Source organism: Nyctereutes procyonoides, unplaced genomic scaffold, assembly GCF_905146905.1.
Source record: "Nyctereutes procyonoides isolate TBG_1078 unplaced genomic scaffold, NYPRO_anot_genome, whole genome shotgun sequence".
NCBI lineage: Eukaryota > Metazoa > Chordata > Mammalia > Carnivora > Canidae > Nyctereutes > Nyctereutes procyonoides.
In genome coordinates this window covers 1,794,384-1,812,875 of record NW_026575021.1, presented here as the reverse complement: position 1 = coordinate 1,812,875, position 18,492 = coordinate 1,794,384, and the positions used below count along the sequence as shown (strand labels likewise).

The following is an 18,492-nucleotide window of genomic DNA, read 5'->3' as shown; positions in this document are numbered from 1 at the left end:
ATTTCAATCAGATCTGCCTCAACTATACTACTACCTTTAAAAAAATAAATAAGTAAATAAAATGAAAAAACCTGAAACACATTTCCATGGTATCGGAAGCCTCATGAACTACAAATGAAAAGTAAAAAGGTATAGCCTTTTTGGAAATCAGGCTTCTAAAATTTACACACAGATTTACTATATGATCCACCAATTCCACTCCTGGGCATATATATTCAAGAAAAATGCAAACATGTCCACATAAAAATTTGTGCCCAGGGGTTCATAACAGCATTATTCATAATAATGGAAAAGTGGGAATGATCCCAAATGTCCATGAACTGATGAATGATTAAATAAAATGTATGTCTCTGCAATGGAATATTATTTGACGACAAAAAGAAATGAAGTGCTGATTTATGCTACCACATGGGTGAACCTTGAAAAACTATATTCAATGAACAAAGCTGATCACAAAAGACCACATATTTGAGTAGTTCGGTTATAAGTAATGTCCAGAACAGCCAGATCTCTAGAGATGGAGAGTAAAATGAGTGGTTGCCAAAGACAGGGATGAGTTGGGAGGAAATGAGGAGTGACTGATAATAGGCTTGTGATTTCTTTTTGTAGCAGTGAACATGGTTTCAACTTGATTGTGGTGGTGGTTGCACAACTCTGTGAATATAAGGAAAACCACTGTATACTTTAAATGGGTGAATTGCTTGGTATGTGAATTATATATCAATATAGATTTGTCGCATAAAGGTACATATATACGCACATATGTGTATACTTATATATATGCACATACACATATCTGTGACATCTTCACACATTTCTATCATTTCACCTAGACCAGAAATGAATGAAATCTCATAAGCTACTCAGCTGTTTCTCTACTGCTTTTATTTTCCATGACTCCTTAGCAGTAAACCATGAAGCTTTCTCTCTCTCTCTCTCTCTCTCTCTTTCTCTCTCTTTCTCCCTTTTAATTCCTTTATGAAGCCTATCATTCAGTATCGTTTATTCCTTTGGTAAATACTTTGTAGAAAATTAAGGTAAAATAACCGGTAAATAACATCACCAGGAAACTCTGTCCTTTAAATTGCATGTCCTATAAAATCAGTTTTTTTTTTTAATTTAAATTCTACAGCACAAAATAATTAAATAAAAGACTATAGATGAATCTTAGCCTGGGAATAGATTTCCTGTAAGAGACAAAGATCACAGGAAATAACTAAACGTTAGTGTCAGTCAGTGTATCTAGCTCTGAGCTAAGAGAGTCAAAGTCAGTAACTAATAAGTCTGACAATAGCCATGAAAAAAGTTCAATGAAAATTATCAAGAAAACTTACAAATTTCATTTAAGTGGGAAAAATAGAATACTTAAACAATGAAATATTCTTATAACCAAAATATAAACAATTTCAAAACTTAATTTATTTCAGCTTTATTTAATGGCAAATCAAACAAGTGGATATCCATTTAGAAGAAAATGAAGACAAAATATTTTAAATGTTTATCCACCAAATTAACTTAAAGAATTAATGCAATTCTAATCAAAATCTCAGTATGATTTTTTGGCTTTAAAATCCAGGGGACAAAAGGAAATGAAATTTGGGAGAAATAAATAAACAAATCTGTATCTTTTTAATTTGAAAAAGTAAAGAAAAATTGGAGCAGCACATTTCACACTTGGATATATAAAGCTTCTGCTGTAAGGACCAGGCATGTCTAGTGTAAGATAAATAAAAATACATTCTGTATTTGCCATGCTTTTTATCTTCCTAAGCTCTTTTTGAACTGATCACATTTTTGGTTGAGTATTATTCACTGTAATGTCTAGGAGGATTATATATGGAAGTGATTTATGGTATTAACCACAGTTTGTTATTATTACTATTATTTTGCAGTAATTCTTTTTTTTTTTTCAGTAATTCTTAATGGGATGGGTAGGTGGGTATTTGATAGTCACTGTTGTTTTTTTTTTTTTTTTTCAAATTGTCCATGTTCTATAATGCTCTCCCTGATGAACAACAATTTTCTCCCTGAGATTCACTGCCTTCATTAACCATAGATTAGAATTAGGCTTTATTACTTCTTTTGTGTGTGTGTGTGTGTGTGTGTGTGTGTGTGTGTGGTCTATGTGTGTGTATCACTGATCATCTAACTGAAGCAGAATTTCTTTTAATGTATTTGATTAATGTGGTTAATCAACAGCAGCCTCTGTGATTTCTAGTTTTTATTCTGTAGATTAGAGATCTCAATCACCAAACTGAAATCTATCACTGCATTTCTGCTATTTCTCCAAGACTTAGAGAGACTGTCAGTTCCAGCCACAGTAGCTCTCTCTCCCAGCCACATCTTACCCTCCAGCTTGCTAAAGTTCACATTGGAGACAGAATGGACATTATGGCAAGCCGAGTTCAGGACTTGACTGTCAATATCCTCACCCCATCCTGCTGCCTCTTTGATATCTCTGTTCCCCCTTAGGGACATACCCACTGTGATCTTGTGCTACCTAAAGTATCCCTGTTGAGCACACTTGAAGTTATGTGGTTTTCCCAAGAACAGAGGCAAATGTGACATTTAAAAGGTCTTTTTACTTCAAACCGAATGTAGGGGTGACAGTTCCACAAGCAGTTACTTGTCAGAGTTTAATCACTGAAATCTATACAGTTTTTTTCCCAGGTTTAGTATACGGAGACCTTCTTTGAGAAAAATACTTGACATACTTGAAAACCCTTCAGATTTAGAGTCAAAATGCCCCTGGCTTTGCTCTTTATGAGCTGCATGTACTTGAGCAAGGTATTCAGTCTCCTCTGCTTATTTCTCTGATTTAAAAATATGAATATATTGGCATAGTACCTCCCTCTAAATACCCGCAGTGACATGGTTGCATAAATGGAGATGACGTGTGTATGAATGTCTAATAATTATTATATGTGGTAAAAGTGTTCCTGGATCAGACATGAAATCAATATTATTTTATATGCTGAGATTATTCTGAACCAATACAAAGTAAAATATTTTTATTTTCATTTAGATGGTCAAGAAAGTTTCAAACCAATTCATTTGTAATGACAGGACCTTAAAAGTAAAAAAAAAAAAAAATGATTTTGCAATCGAGTATGCTACATAGGTAAACATTAGGCATTTTCATAATTAAGATAATCTAGAGTTTTTAATAAGCTGTATTACACATGGACTGCTAGAAGTGCACAATCATGATCTTACTCCTTTTAGAATAGTGCTTTAGTATTCCATTGAAACATGGCCAGTGAATGCACAATATTCTTAGTTACCATTATGAGGGGCTCTGGATATTACAACGTCTCCACTGTGTCTGCTGTTAGCTAGAAAAATGCTGGGAGCAACAGCAGCTACTATCAACAGGGAACCATATTAATTATTTGAAATGTGCCTCATAAGAGGAATCAGCAGAGTTTATTACAAGTCGAATATTACTTGAAACGGGAAGGTTACTCTAACTGTTATCATAATCTATGTATCATTAACTTTCCTTGTTTAGGAAAAGAGATTAACAACCCTGTAAATTGCTATAGTAAATGTGTAAAATATAACTGCATATTCCCATCATAGAGAGAAATTGGTGGGTCCTCTGCCTCTACCCAAACCTTTTTTTTTTCTTTCAGAAATAGTTTTACAAAGTAGCTTTAGAAATTGAACTGACTCTGCGATTATGCTTTCTTGCCTCAAAATTCTAATTGTTTACTGAAACATCAGTATACAAAGTATAGCTACTTTGAACATTAGAAATTTTGTTGTTGTTTCTAGGTAGCTATTTTTTCAGTCAGCATCTTGGCCTTCAAATTAGCACCTTCACTCGAAAAACAGAAAGTATGTGAGCCGCAGAATGTTTTGCAAAGAAATAGAAAATGAATTCTTCTACCTACTTTTTATATCATGGCTAGTGATTATTTTTTCATAAAATACACTAAGCAGGAAGGAGTAGTTTTCTATTCAGATAATAGACGTAAATCATAAAAAAATTAAAAAAAATAATCAGAGTTATAAAGTTATCTAAGTAAGTGCTACCAAGTGTTGTTCGATATTGAGGCCAGTGTGCGGACTGTATAATACTGGCCTCCAATGAAGTAAGTGCATAAACTGAGAAGATGTGTTTAGAAACATCGCAAATTGATAGAGTACTTGTCTGTTTAACCCACCAATAAACATGTGGACTTATATTGTTTAAATTATTTTTTCTTTCATTTAATTTTTCTTCTAGATCATTTTCATTGCATTTTTAAAAATGTCATTCCACAAAAATGTGTATTTTACTTTTTTTATTTATTTATTTTATTTATTTATTTATGATAGTCACAGAGAGAGAGAGAGAGAGAGAGAGAGAGAGGCAGAGACACAGGCAGAGGGAGAAGCAGGCTCCATGGACCAGGAGCCTGACGTGGGATTCGATCCCGGGTTTCCAGGATCACGCCCTGGGCCAAAGGCAGGCACCAAACCGCTGCGCCACCCAGGGATCCCATAAATGTGTATTTTAATAATAAAAAATAGGTAACTTCAGAGGGACCAATTTAATTGGTCGATGTTGTGATGATGCATAAGGCTCCTGTGTTTGGATAGATCCGTCTACATGGTATAATGACATTTAATTCAGTGTGAAGAAAGAGAATAGGAGATCATAAAAACAAAGAACTGTACAAAGACGTAACTGCAATGTCTGCTTAACATTTGTTTTTGGGTCCACAGGGCAGGCACATCATGGACAGGTGTCTTACATCTCTCCGCCAATTCACCTTGACTCTGAGCTAGAAAGACCCCCTGTTAGAGGTGAGTTGTTTATTATTAATTATTATTATTATTATTTTTATTAGTATTTAAAGAAAAAAACTCTATTCATTATTTTTCATGAAGACAATTAATTAAATTACAGATAGTTGTAAATATGTATTTTACAATGTAGGGCCTGTTCAAAAAGTGGGGAAGTAGGGATAGTGTTTAATGAATCTGATAACAGGGAAACCCTCTCGAGTCCCCTCCCTCCTTGGGGGCTTTCTACTATCATGTCACTGTCCCTTGCTTTGCTGCCTATCTACCACTCTATCAAGTCTCCCTCTTCATTTGAAGTGTCATGACCAAGAACCCCGGGCACCAATGAAGAAAAAAATTCTGTAAGACTAACCCTAAATAAAAGGAACCCATTCACCCTTGTTTAGGGGTCACCGCTTTGAAGCTATTCTCCACGATCTCCTTATTTGTTGCAAATACAGGTTACTTTGTGTGGAAAAAAAAAAAAAAGAAATCTGATAACAGAAAGGAAGTCTTACTCATAAACTAAACTATGAAATACTGTTCTGAGAAATATTTGTGAAACAAAATAAGAAATGGGGATACATAGTGATTTAACTTGTGGAGGACTAGTTGAAAACCAATTTAGGAAAAAAAAAAAAAAAGAAAACCAACTTAGATTCAGAGATTACCAGATAACCATTACCTTTTTTATTGGAATTTTCTTCTTCTACTTTCTTTCTTTTTTTTTTTAATAAATTAAGATACTTTAAGCTAAGTCATATTGACAGATTTAGTTCCTTGCAAAGTGATATTTTATATTTTACTTTGTAAAGTCATTTTAGTAGTACTACAACCATTTAGTTTGAAAAATATATAAATTAAAATTATGTATTTTAAATGGATACCATCTGTTTAAAGATTTTTTTAAATAACTCATACAAAATAAAAATTAATAGTACTATTTATTTTTCCATAACCTAAATATAGAATTTGTCTTTCTGCTTTTTTTGTCTTTCTGCTTTTAAATACTTATTATTTTCCAAATGTGTTATAATAATCAAAGCTCCTATGATATAGACATTTTTAAAATTTTTATAATTACCAAGTATTCTAAGGTTATTTTTTTTAAGATTTAGATGGTGCAGGATATTTTCTTTTATCTTCAACAGTATTAATCACTTGATACAATAGAAGTCATTAGATCTGCCCCAATAAGCATGTTTTCTATACGTGCTGTTTCCTCTGCCAAGAACCTCTTACCTTTTCTACACAATGAGTTTCTGCCAATGCTAGAAGGTTCAGCTTTAACTTCAATTCCTCTGTAAAGGCGTCCCTGTCTAGGCACTATGGAGGAGGGAGGTGCATGTGTCTGTTCTCCGAATCCCTTGTGCTTGCCTCAGTTATTACATTTAAGACATCGTGTCTTGTTTTTCAACATACATATTTCCCTCTCTCCTCCAGCCATTGGTCTATACTTGGCATATAGTAGGAACTCATACAATGATTTCTGTGTAAGTAACAAAGTGAAGGGGACAGCCTGTGTTCTGAAGGATGCAGTCTCCTTGTTCAAGAAGACAAGGAAGCAGGGGTGATAATGGAATTCATGAAATGGAAGCAGAATGAACCAAAGCATGGATCTGTAAAAGTTGTGACATTTTTAAGGAAATGTGCTGGGTGCGCAGTAAAATGGGAGCAGTTCTAGAGGAACACACTGAAGAGATGTAATGAGATGGGGAAGGATTCCATTCACATGGAGAGTTTGTATTTTATCCTGGGGGGAAAAGGTCATGAAATATTTTTAATTATTAAAAATTGTTTTTCTAGGGACTCTAGAGTGGCATAATTGGTGAAGGGACAAACTCTTGATTGTGGCTCAGGTCCTAATCTCAGGATTATCAAATTGAGCCCCATGTTGCACTCCACACTCGGCACTGAGTCTGATTAAGTTTCTCTCTCCCTTTCCTGCTCCCCGTACCCCCTGCATTCTCTCTCATAAATAAATAATATTTTTTAAAAAATTGTTTTTCTAAATTAGTGAGGTTTTGTATTATAACATGATATAACATTAACATTATAATATAATATTAACATTATAATGTGATTTCTTGATATGGGGAAAAAAAACATCTCTAAAGTTAGTACAGATGAGGAGAGATTAACAGAGGGAAGCTGTTTCAGTAGTCTAGATAAAAGGTGACTGGGAAATTAGTTAGAATAGAAGCATGTCCACTACAATGACAGGACTGAGAAATATTTTTGAAACTATATTTTTTGTTTGTTTGTTTGTTGATTGGTCTTGTGTGAGCATGGGGGAGGCAGAGGGAGAAGGAGAATCTCAGGCAGATACCACATTGAGCTCATGAGCCCAACCTAGGGCTTGATCACATAACCCTGAGCCATCCATGACCTGAGCCAAAATCAAGAGCCAGGCCCTCAACGCACCGAGCCACCTGGGCCTGAGAAATATTTTGAAGAGACATGACATTTGACTGAACAGATATAGGGATAAATGCTTCTAAGGTTTCTGTATCAATCAACTGCTTGGATGCTTAGGACATAATCTCTCATCATGAGGAATAGATGATTTTTAAATTGATGCATTGTTTTAGACATGTTAATCCTTCGTAGAATATTGTTCCTACCAAAGATGGAGACCTGTTGATGCATGTTGGCAACTTTAATATAATTCATTTCTTCTGACATGATCTCAGTCTGATTTGGGAAGAGTACGGTAGGGACATGGGTAGGGTAGTGTAAAAATATGCTTCAATATTTAGTGCCTTAAACAAGAAACATTATACTTCTAATATTAGTTGAGTTGGTGTGTGTGTGTGTGTGTGTGTGTGTGTGTGTGTTCACTTGGCTGAAGTTATATGTTTAGTAGGTAGCAAGCTGGTGGGTTCTATAGGGGAGGAAACTCATCCAGGTGCTCGGGAGTCACGTTACTGTCATCTGGGATGATGGTCCTGTGGCTGTCCTTATCGACTAGTCTAGCACAGGCTCATTCCCATTGCGGCAGGATTCCTAACAATAGGTTGACAAGTCCCAAACTTCAAATACTTTACAAGACTCTGCTTGTGTCATGTTTGCCAAAGCAAATCACATAACCAACCCCAACTTAAAAAGGGAGAAAATGACTCTATCTCTTGATTGAGGAGTCACCTTGGATACAGAGAAGAGGGGAATTGGGGTCATTTCAAACTACCATAGCAAGGCAGAAAAGGATAAAATGAAGTGAGACAAAATTTGACTGATAAAATGAAGGGATTTAGAGCCAATTAACTTAAACTTGGGAGTTACAGACTAGACTTTTTTTTTTTTTTATCATTAGTTTCCTCAACTACTACGCAGAAGATCAGAAATAAGAACTTCACAAAGTCTTTGTGAAGATTAGGGATAATACATAATAGAATCTGGCATCTGGTAGGCCATTGATAAAAATGCAGCCAGCCCTATACACTCCTGGGTTCGCTTCTGTGACATATGGAAGGAGATTAGACGTTGAAGCCAGGCAGATCTGTACGACCTTAGGCTGCTTCTGTCTGTTATCTGTAAAACAAGGATAATAATGTCACCCCAGCAAGTTTATTAAGATAATTAAATAAAATAGTAAGTGTCAAGTTCCTGGAAAATACTTGACATAAAGTAGACCCTGAAGGGTCAGAAAGTAGGTAGGCATTATTAAAAGCACCACCATATCTGAATAAATAAAATAAAATAAAATAAAATAAAATAAAATAAAATAAAATAAAATAAAATAAAATAAAAATAAAAACATCACTATAAAATGGCATCATCTTGGTCAAAATAGTGATGGTATTGGCCTGGTAAAGAATGAGTTACTAGAATCCAGCAGCCATCTCTGCTTGACATCCGCCTCAAATTGCACTCTCTACCTTAGAATGATTGTCTTGATAACTTCTAGTTCTCATAGCAGTCCTCTACATACATTGACCCAGGGCCCTTCCTAAACTGATCTGTGATGAATCAATTGTAGTTACAAGTTACTAGCTCATGTGCCACAATTCCGCAACATTCAGAGAAACTTACAAAGGTAAATAAAGAGGTTTGTGAAAATCACTATAACGTTGGAAAAAAAATTTTTACTTTTTTTTTCTTAAAACTCTCTAATATTTTATTTAAAAACAAATATTGGAAATGGGATAGAATTGGCATAATAATACCATTACTTAGATCCACAAAGTATTTCAACTTTCAACTATCACCCCTATTTTTAATTATACAGAATATTGTTGTTGATACTTACATGCAGTCAAATTATATAAATGAACTCTACATATGTCTATCTATATAAACAGAGAGAATTTCTCATGTATGTTATAGTTTTTTAAATGGATTTATAAAATAATACATCAGCTTTTTTTTACATCAGGTTCTTTAAATAAAATGGAATTCTAGTTCCAATAATTGTCATTTTTTTGAGATCTAGAACTCAAGTCCGTTGAACTACTTAAAAATTAACATTAACCACTTTGCATTCCTTTTTCTATTTTTCTAGTATAATTATATACATATTGAGAATATGAAACATTTGTCTAGATATTTCCGTCTCCCTATATTCTCTCTCTATATATTCTCTTACTTTCCCTTCCTGTACCAATTTCTACTATTCTACATACATGTTAATGTTTTAGGAATTATTGCTTTACATATTAATTCCCATGTGTATTCTATAGATCTGTATTTTTATAGGAAAATCATATTTAATTTTCTGACATTCATCAAAGTAGCAGTACAATAGTTACCAATATTAGCACAGGGAATTTATGAATAGAAAATATTGACTAACATATGGTAACATCAGATTACTTCAGATATTTTGCCATTTTATTCTGTTTTCATCTGAAATATTTTGGATTAGTTGGTACTATAGTACCAACTAATCACTATATATATTTATATAGTGATTGTGTTATGAATATTTGAGATAGTGAACGAAGTAGTAGTAACTTTAGGATTGTGTTATAAAACTCTATTCTGAAAAATAATTAGGTAAGTATATCTCCAAAAAAAATCACATTTTTTATTGCACTTTCTTTTTTTTTTTGTCCCCTCAAGTTCTATACTACCTATGAGTTATTTTGATTTTAATCCACATGCCACTATTCTCCCTCCTTTAAATTGTCTTGACTTCTTTCACATTTCTATCATTTTTTTAGGGAAAAAATTATGACATGGATGAATTTGTTTGTCATAATATGTTTCTTCTTTGGTATTGTGCATTTTAATTCTGACCAACATGATCTTAGTAACCATGTGGAAAATGTAGTAGCAGTTTACCAAATAGCCTTGAATAAAATGTTGTAATCTGTATTTCAAAGTAGCAGCAATTTATAAATTTTATGGAGCTTACCCACTGATGAGTAAATTTGAGAAATTCTGTTCTTTAAATCTAATGTGATCATACATGGCATCTGGTTACATAATTTATGCCTGTGATGGCTTTATATGCATTCTTCAATTTACAGATTTTATTATGGAATAGGGGTGTAAATTCCAGTAGTTTACTAGTGCATTAATGTCACAATACATTACAAGGTAATTAACCAGAGCTGCCACTATAAATAGAAAAATAGTCACAGCCCTCACTATAAACTACTTAATAAAAATAAGATCCTGAATCAGCATTCACCATTATGGTAATTTTTTTGCCATACGTCTCATCAATCAGGACTTTAAAAAAACAGTCTCATCCAGAAGCAACTATTATTTTTAAACCTTTCATTATTAAAACAAGTTTGTTATAATTTCTTAGTTAATTTAATGGGATTGATTATATATTTCTGTATGCAAATATGTTCCACATGCTTTTGAGACATATTTCCCCATTTTTTATATTATAATTGGAAATGAAAAACTACTTTGGTAGTTTTATAGCAGATTTGTAAATAATCACATTGGATTTCTTAGCAAGACTCATTAAGAGCTGCAGTTCTGAAGGTCATTTGTCCTCACAAACTATACTTTCTCCCTGACCTTTATTGTGCCCCCTAACCACTTACATGAAAAACCTCTTACCTCAGAATTATGTCTCTATTACAGGCAGATTGACTCAATGAAGGTGGTTGGGTGGGACTTTGTGTAGGAAGCTGAATCAGAATCCTAAGCAGAGGTATATATTATTAGAGAATCAAATATATCAATTGAGGCATGCCTTTGAATTGAAACTTTATTGTTTTGTTTTTGATGTTGTTTTGCTTCATTGCTTTTCTGTATAATTTTGTGACAGACTTAGCAATTATGGAACCCAACCTCGGAATTCTTTGTAACATCACTAGCAATGCAAGTTAGATAAATTCCCGTCAATAACCAAGAAAAAACATTCTCTTCTGAAAAATGCCCTCCATTTATATTACTAAGAATGATATTTAGAATGATCTGCTCTATAAAAAGTTAGACAGTTACCGATAGTATCCACCTTCCAATATAGTAAACCACTAGTAATAATGCTGGCAAAAATGGTTTGTATTTATTTTGTATAATCTTTCTTTAGGTAAGGTCTTGTATCTAATTAGAAGTCTAATGCTACATACTAAATTATGCATTTGCTAATTTGTTGATGGTTACAATGTATACTTCTAAAAAAAGCTAAAATATTTGGGCACATTTGAAAAATTACATCTATTTTTTTCAGGGTTTTTTTTTTGTTGTTTGCTACAATAAACTGAGTAATATAAATATGGTTCAATTGGCACATAATCAATGAACTAGAATAATGCCAGGCATTAAGTTTCGTGCAAATTGAATTACATTCAGCAAATCCACATTGAAAATATTTTTTAAAGTTTAAAATAAACAGATGGTCCCGCCTGGTACATGTATATTAAAAATAGGCTATAGCCAAAGATTTAGCATCACAGATTAGAGACATTAGCACACGATACTATCTAGTGGAATGTAAAAACATTTGAAATTGATTAAAATAAAATAAGAACAAGACATCTGGCATTCTTATTGAGGAGTCTCCAGGCCTATTTTTTAGCATCTTATGGTGGTATTTTTCTAACTTCTCCTGTTAGCAGACATTTTATGGTAGATTATAATTTCCTAGTTTTATCCACCCTTAACCCAAGGGAATAAAAATGAAACTTGCGTATAACAGATTGCTTTGACCATGTTAAATAATCCTGCTTTTCCTATACTTGTAAACAGCAAACATATTTTTACTGTGTTTAAAGTATGCTGTGAACACCTACACGATAGAGCTGGTTGATATTAATGATAAATATCATTCCCATTTACTAAGTATGTCTTCTGTGTCAGACACAGGAAAAAGTATTTTATATGCATTGTCTCATTTAGTTTTACAAAGATCTTATCACTTTTTTTTGTTCAGACTTACTGGTCATCATCACTGTATTTCCAGCATCAAGCATACTACTATATAGTCATCCTTGAAATTGGGTTGGATTTAATCAGAGTTAAATTATAGACTTAATGGTAAAATACTATTTTTATTCAGTATTGTTAGGAATACTTATGAAGGCTTTGTAAATTATAACATACTCTACAAATGTAAGTCATTGTTTAAAAGCCAACATTTATCGTTTGAAACAATTTAGCACAATCCTGTAGGCACCTTGTGGTATATGATTCATATATTAAGAATAATTATTCCAGAGGATAGTGTGACTTGGTAGTTTTTTACAGTAGGATCTTGGTCACCTTGTCCTGGTAGTCTCTCAATGAGCCTGAAGGAGGTAGAGTTTGTTTGAATTCTACTTCCACACTGGCTCATGGATTGATATTTTTAATACGTAGACGACATTAAATAGAGGCTTGATACTGTTGTGATCTGAACCACCCCTTTCAGATTCAGTGTGGCTGATGGTAGATCCAGTGATAACGATCCCTGACTTGAATATGACATTTCCTTCATGGAGCCTGTTGCTTACGGCAAGGGAAAGTCTGAGGAACTAGGATGTGTCTAAGCAGCTATGATCAGGGTTCAGTTATCTGAACTTCACACTTCCCCACTCATCCCCTATCCCCAGCTCCCTCTGCCCTCTCCTAAGATTGCTCCGTTAAGTTCCAGGACTAACTACTCTTTATTTGGCTTTAATTCTCATTTGGGAAGATGGGAATGTTGTTGCTTTATCTTATTCAGATAGAAAATATTTAGCATTTTCTGAATGTCACAACATTTATAGCGAGCTATTATCAATTAGTAATAATAATAATAATAATAATAAAGAAGAAGAAGAAGAATTATAAAAGTTAGGGGCGCCTGGGTAGCTCAGTGGTTGAGTGTCTGCCTTTGACTCAGGTCAAGATCCGCAGGTCCTAGGATTGAGTCCACATCAGGCTCCTCACAGGGATCCTGCTTCTCCCTCTGCCTATGTCTCTGCCTCTCTCTTGAATAAATAAATAAAATATTTAAAAAGAGAATTATAATACTTAGCGCTTATTATACAAATTAGCTTTAAATCATACATTCAAACTGAAAATTTAAAATACCAACATGACCCTCTCTCTCCCAATTACCATAGAAAACCAGTCATAATATTCTTCTGAATATTCCAATAGATATATACTGTTTTAGTAGACATGGTAAGAACATTTAATATTTACAATTAACATTTGTGCCTGGCTCTATCTGAAGCTATAATATAGATTATTAATTTCATTAATTTCCTGAATCCCATGAAGCAGGTAGTATTATTATTGTAATTTTGTGAATGAAAAAATTGAGCCATAGAGAGATTCTTTAACTACATAAAAGTCAGATTAAGTATTATACATTGGAGCCAGGGTTCAAACCCAGGCCTCTATAAAAATTCTGCTCTGTCAGTTTTTCATTTATACAAAAGGAATTGTGATTTAATTTCCAAAACAACATACTATAGAAAGTAATTGGTAATGAAACATATCACCAACAAGGGATATGGAAGAGGTAACGTACCCATACATAGTATAGCATTTTAAAGAAAATTTCCCTCCCTATTAGTCATCTTAAGAACACAGTATAGCACAAATAATGTGAACACTACTACCCGGTGACCAATAAGATTTTTGTGTATCTGCTGTCCTCTTCCATAAAAGAGAATATCTTTGTTGTACTGTTACACTGCTACTTTTTACTCTTTTCAGAAAGTATCTTACTGTTTCTCTTAAAAGAAGTATCAAAAATCATACCATATTAAAAAGAACTCAGGTGTTGTGATAAAATATCCTACTTTTATGGTTTTCAATATTCTCTCCCACAAATGCTTATTATTTATGTAATCACCAGAAAATAATTTTATACCAGCATACTAAAAATTAATTATCTTATTGCCTGGAGGAGACAGCCAGCTGATAGTTGTGTTGACTGCTACTACCAAAGCCTAGGGTGGGGTGAAGGAGGAGGTTTTGACTTTCAAAACCTTTATCTCCACTTCCTGAGTACTCACAGCTGCAGGGTTTCCAACTCTTTGGTGTACTCACACAGAAGCACTCATGCACACCCTCATACCGCTCAGGAGTATCTTCTTTAATGTAATAATTCTTACTTGACAATAGTTAAAAGTTCGCATGATAAAATTTATATAGGGTAAATCCTTAAATTTTAAAATCCCTTTTACTTTTATTAGAGTCAGTTGCCTAAGATTAGATACAGATCGCTTTTCTCTCGAAACATCTATGTACCTGGACAGTAAGAAAAGTAAGCATTGGGACTGTTACGGACACAAAATCCACTTACATATCACTACTTGATGAACGAGGATCTTGTTTCCTCAGCTGCTAAAAGGCATATTCTTCTTTATGGGGAGTGTGTCGACTTTGGCGATTATTCATCCTATAACACCTTGAACATTATTACCTTCCCACTAAGAGGCACTTAGCTCCCTCGATGTGTACTAAGAAGCACTTTTCTCTTTGTTAGTTGTATCTCTGGGTCTAGCAATTACTTCTAGTTCTTAAGAGTCCAGAAAAAAAGAAAAAGAAAAACAATTTCCCTCACTGGAGCAGATGCTCCTGTTAAATTTGGCATTACATTCTCCTAGGTGGAGTCACATGGAAGCATGCAGTTTAAATACTGATGCTTGCATTTAACCTGCTAACCCCGCCCCAGTGGGATAACTGTATGATCATGGAAAAATCTGATCGCCACAGCAACAATCTGTTCCCCAAGTTTGCTTAGCACCAAATACCAAATACGATGTTATATGTGAAAGTGCTTTATACCTTATAAAATGCTATGTAAATATTGCACTTATAATTTAGCAGCAATCCTTATTGTTCCAGTCTAAGACTCCTGGTAGTTCATACATGGGAAGATCAAGAAAATAAGTCCTCAAGAAAGTTTACAATGTCTTATCCTCCTTAAATCCTACTGGCTTAATTATAATACGCTTTTATATTTAAAAACCAGTTTTTTCCTGTGACTGTCTATGCATTTAATTTCAAACATGTATCAAAGGATAAAACTATAAATCATCTTTTTTTCCTGCATTCTTCCGAAAGACTTTCATTCGGTGTTCAACAAGTATTTTCTATCTTGCATCTTAAGCATGGGTTAGATTCTGAAGTTAGCGAGCAAGGTCAAAAAAACAAAACAAAACAAAAAACAAAACCCACCTTCAGAAACCCTCTAAATTATCCATGAAATACAGCATATCCAATAGTGAGTTATTCTTCAATATCAGAAAATGTGAATACAGAAATACATAAAACCTCTTTTGGCTGTGGTGATACCTATTTGATGAACAGTGTGGGAAAACATGGAAATGAAGAGACACTGTCCCTACCCTCCTATCACTCTGTGCCATATGGTCATTGATGAAAATGCCACATGGGATTTTTTTCCCAAATTCTTTGTGAATGCATATAGTTGAATTTAAGTCAGATTAATTTTTTTTTTAAGATTTTATTTATTTATTCATGAGAGACACAGAGAGAAGGCAGAGACACAGGCAGAGGGAGAAGCAGGCTCCTCACAGGGAGCCTGATGTGGGACTCGATCCTGGATCTCTGGGATCACGCCCTGAGCGCAAGGCAGATGCTCAACCACTGAGCCACCCAGGCATCCCTAAGTCCAATTATTTTTGATGTGACAGTACTATACTGAACACCAGCTATTTGCCATGCACTTTACAGGGGACTGACAATGTAGTAATACGCAAGAAAGGAAAGAAGTTTGTCCTCATGGGCTTTCCTTTGTATTGGAGGGAGTCAACAATAAATCAATTATATATTACATAAACAAGATTATGAATGGGTTATGGTTAGAAAAATCACTCTAGAGATTGAAATGAACTATTGAAATGAACTGTGAAGAATAAAGGTCAGTTGCATATTGGCTTGTATCCACTCTTTATATATTTTGGATACTAACCCTTTATCAGATATGTCATTTGAAAATATCTTCTCCCATGCTGTGGGTTGGTTAAGTAGGTTGCCTTTTAGTTTTGTTGATTGTGTCTTTCACTGTACAGAAACTTTTTTATTTTGTTGTAGTCTCAATAGTTTGTTGGAGACATATATAGAAAAACGTTGCTACAGCCTATGTCAAAAAGATTACTGTCTGTGCTCTCTTCAAGGGTTTTTATGGTTTCAGGTCTCATATTTAGGTCTTTAATCCATTTTGAGTTTATTTTTGTGTATGGTGAAAGAAAGTGGTCCAGTTTCATTGTTTTACATGTGGCTGTCCAGTTTTTTCAACATCATTTGTTGAAGAGACTTTTTCCCATTGCACATTCATTCCCTCTTAGTCAAAGATTAATTGACCATATAACCATAGGTGTATTTATGGGTTTTCTCTTCTATTCCACTGGCCCATGTGTCTGCTTTTATGCCAGTCAGTACCATATTGTTTTATTTTTTTAATTTTTTTTCCATATTGTTTTAATTACTACCACTTTGTAATATAACCTAATGTCTGGAATTGTGGTACCTCCAGTTCTGTCTTTCTTTTTCAAGATTACTTTGTCTAGGCAAATTCTTCTGTGGTTCCATACAAATTTCAGGATCATTTATTCCAGTTCTGTGAAAAATGCTTTGGCATTATGATAGGGATTGCATTAAATCTGTACATTGCTTTGGGTAGTATGGACATTTTAGCCATATATTCGTTCTTCTAGCCCATAAGTATGGAATGTCTGTCCATTTTTTTGCATTGTCTTGAACTTTTTTCTTCAGTGTTTTTTAGTTTTCAGAGTATAAGTCCTTTATATCTTTGGTTAAGTTCATTCCTAGATATTGTAGTTTTTGATACAATTATAAATGGGATTTTTTAAGGGTTTATATATTTATTTTGAGGTGGGGGAGGAGCAGAGAGAGAGGGAGAGAGAATCCCAAGCAGACACCATGCAGAGCATGGATCCTGATGTGGGGCTTGATCTCATGACCCTGAGATTACCACCTCAGCTAGAAGCAAGAGTTGAATGCTTAATCCACTGTGCTACCAGGTGCTCCTGGGATTATTTTCTTAATTTCTGCTGCTTCGTTATTAGTGTATAGGAATGCAACGGATTTCTGGACGTAGATTTTATATTTCATGACTTTACTGAATTCATTTATCAGTTCTACTAGTTTTTTGGTGGAGTCTTTAGGATTTTCTATATGTAGTATTAGGTCATCTGTAAATAGTGAGACTTTTACTCCTTCCTTATTAATTTGGATGCCTTTTATTTCTTTGTGTTGTCTGATTGCTGTCGCTCGGCCTTCCAGTACTAGGTTGAATAAACATGGTGAGAATGAACTTGTCTTGTTCCTATTATTAGAGGAAAAGCTCTCAGTGTTTCACTTTGTGCTTTTCACGGTCGGTTTTTCATTTAAGGCCATTGTTATGTTGAGGTATGCTCCCCTCTAGACCTATTTTGCAAAGGGTTTTTATCATGAATGTATGTTGTACTTTGTCAAATGCTTTTTCTACATCTACTGAAATGATCATATGGTTTTTGTCCTTTTTTTAAATTGATGTCACATAATCATGCTGATTATTCTGTAAATATTAAACCACCCTTGCATCCTGGGAATAAATCCCACTTGATCATGTGTATCATCTTTTTTTAATGTATTGTTGGATTTGGTTTGCTAATATTTTGTTGAGCATCTATATTCATGAGAGATCTTGGCCTATAGTTCTCTTTATCTGATGATAAAATGATTAAAAAATAAAAAGAAGAAGAATGTGAGTTGGCCATATCTAGAAAAAGTTGAAGGATATTGTAATCAAAGGCCCTAAAGTCGAAAAGTCATGGTATGTTAATTTATTTGTTCAGTAAGCAAATACCGATTAGGGCCTCGTATGTGCCAGATTTCAATGGAATTGTGCAGTTTACAAGTCTGTCAAGACTTCTCTTTTCATGAAACATACTCTAGACAAGGGAGAGAAGCTAGAATGAACAAAAATTAAACAAGTAAATGGACATGATACTCTCTGGAACAAAATAAGATAGGGAACTAGGGATTTAGGCAGAGTACTTATATGGGGCTCAGATCAAGCACCCTTTTTTCCCCCAAAGTAAAAACAGAGATGGACAATAGTTAAAGCAGTAAAAGCAGATATTTTAAAGAACTTTGCAATAGGAGAAAAGAGACCTCAGTATAGAATGGGCATCAACTCCAAATATAGCTTGGGCAAGTGGGAATGTGTAGTCAGGGAACGGGGTGGGAAGTCATTGGATGGAAAATTACTAGAAGGAAATGTCAGGGATCAGGGGAATTCTAGAATCAGTTCTGGATAGAATTCTTGCAAAAGACAGGCCCGAGGGATCGGACATCACCATCACC

At 34.1% G+C, this 18,492-nt stretch overlaps 1 protein-coding gene across 8 annotated transcripts in view; it reads left to right on the top strand.

Annotated features, from left to right (window-relative positions):
* ADGRL3 (adhesion G protein-coupled receptor L3) overlaps nucleotides 1–18,492 on the top strand; it is a 518,213-nt gene that overhangs the window by 275,167 nt on the left and 224,554 nt on the right. For all 8 annotated transcript variants that reach the window (XM_055340466.1, XM_055340441.1, XM_055340425.1 and 5 more), the window contains one exon: nucleotides 4,714–4,794. In XM_055340466.1, coding sequence (XP_055196441.1) covers nucleotides 4,714–4,794 — 81 coding nt within the window. The remainder of the gene's footprint in view (nucleotides 1–4,713; nucleotides 4,795–18,492) is intronic.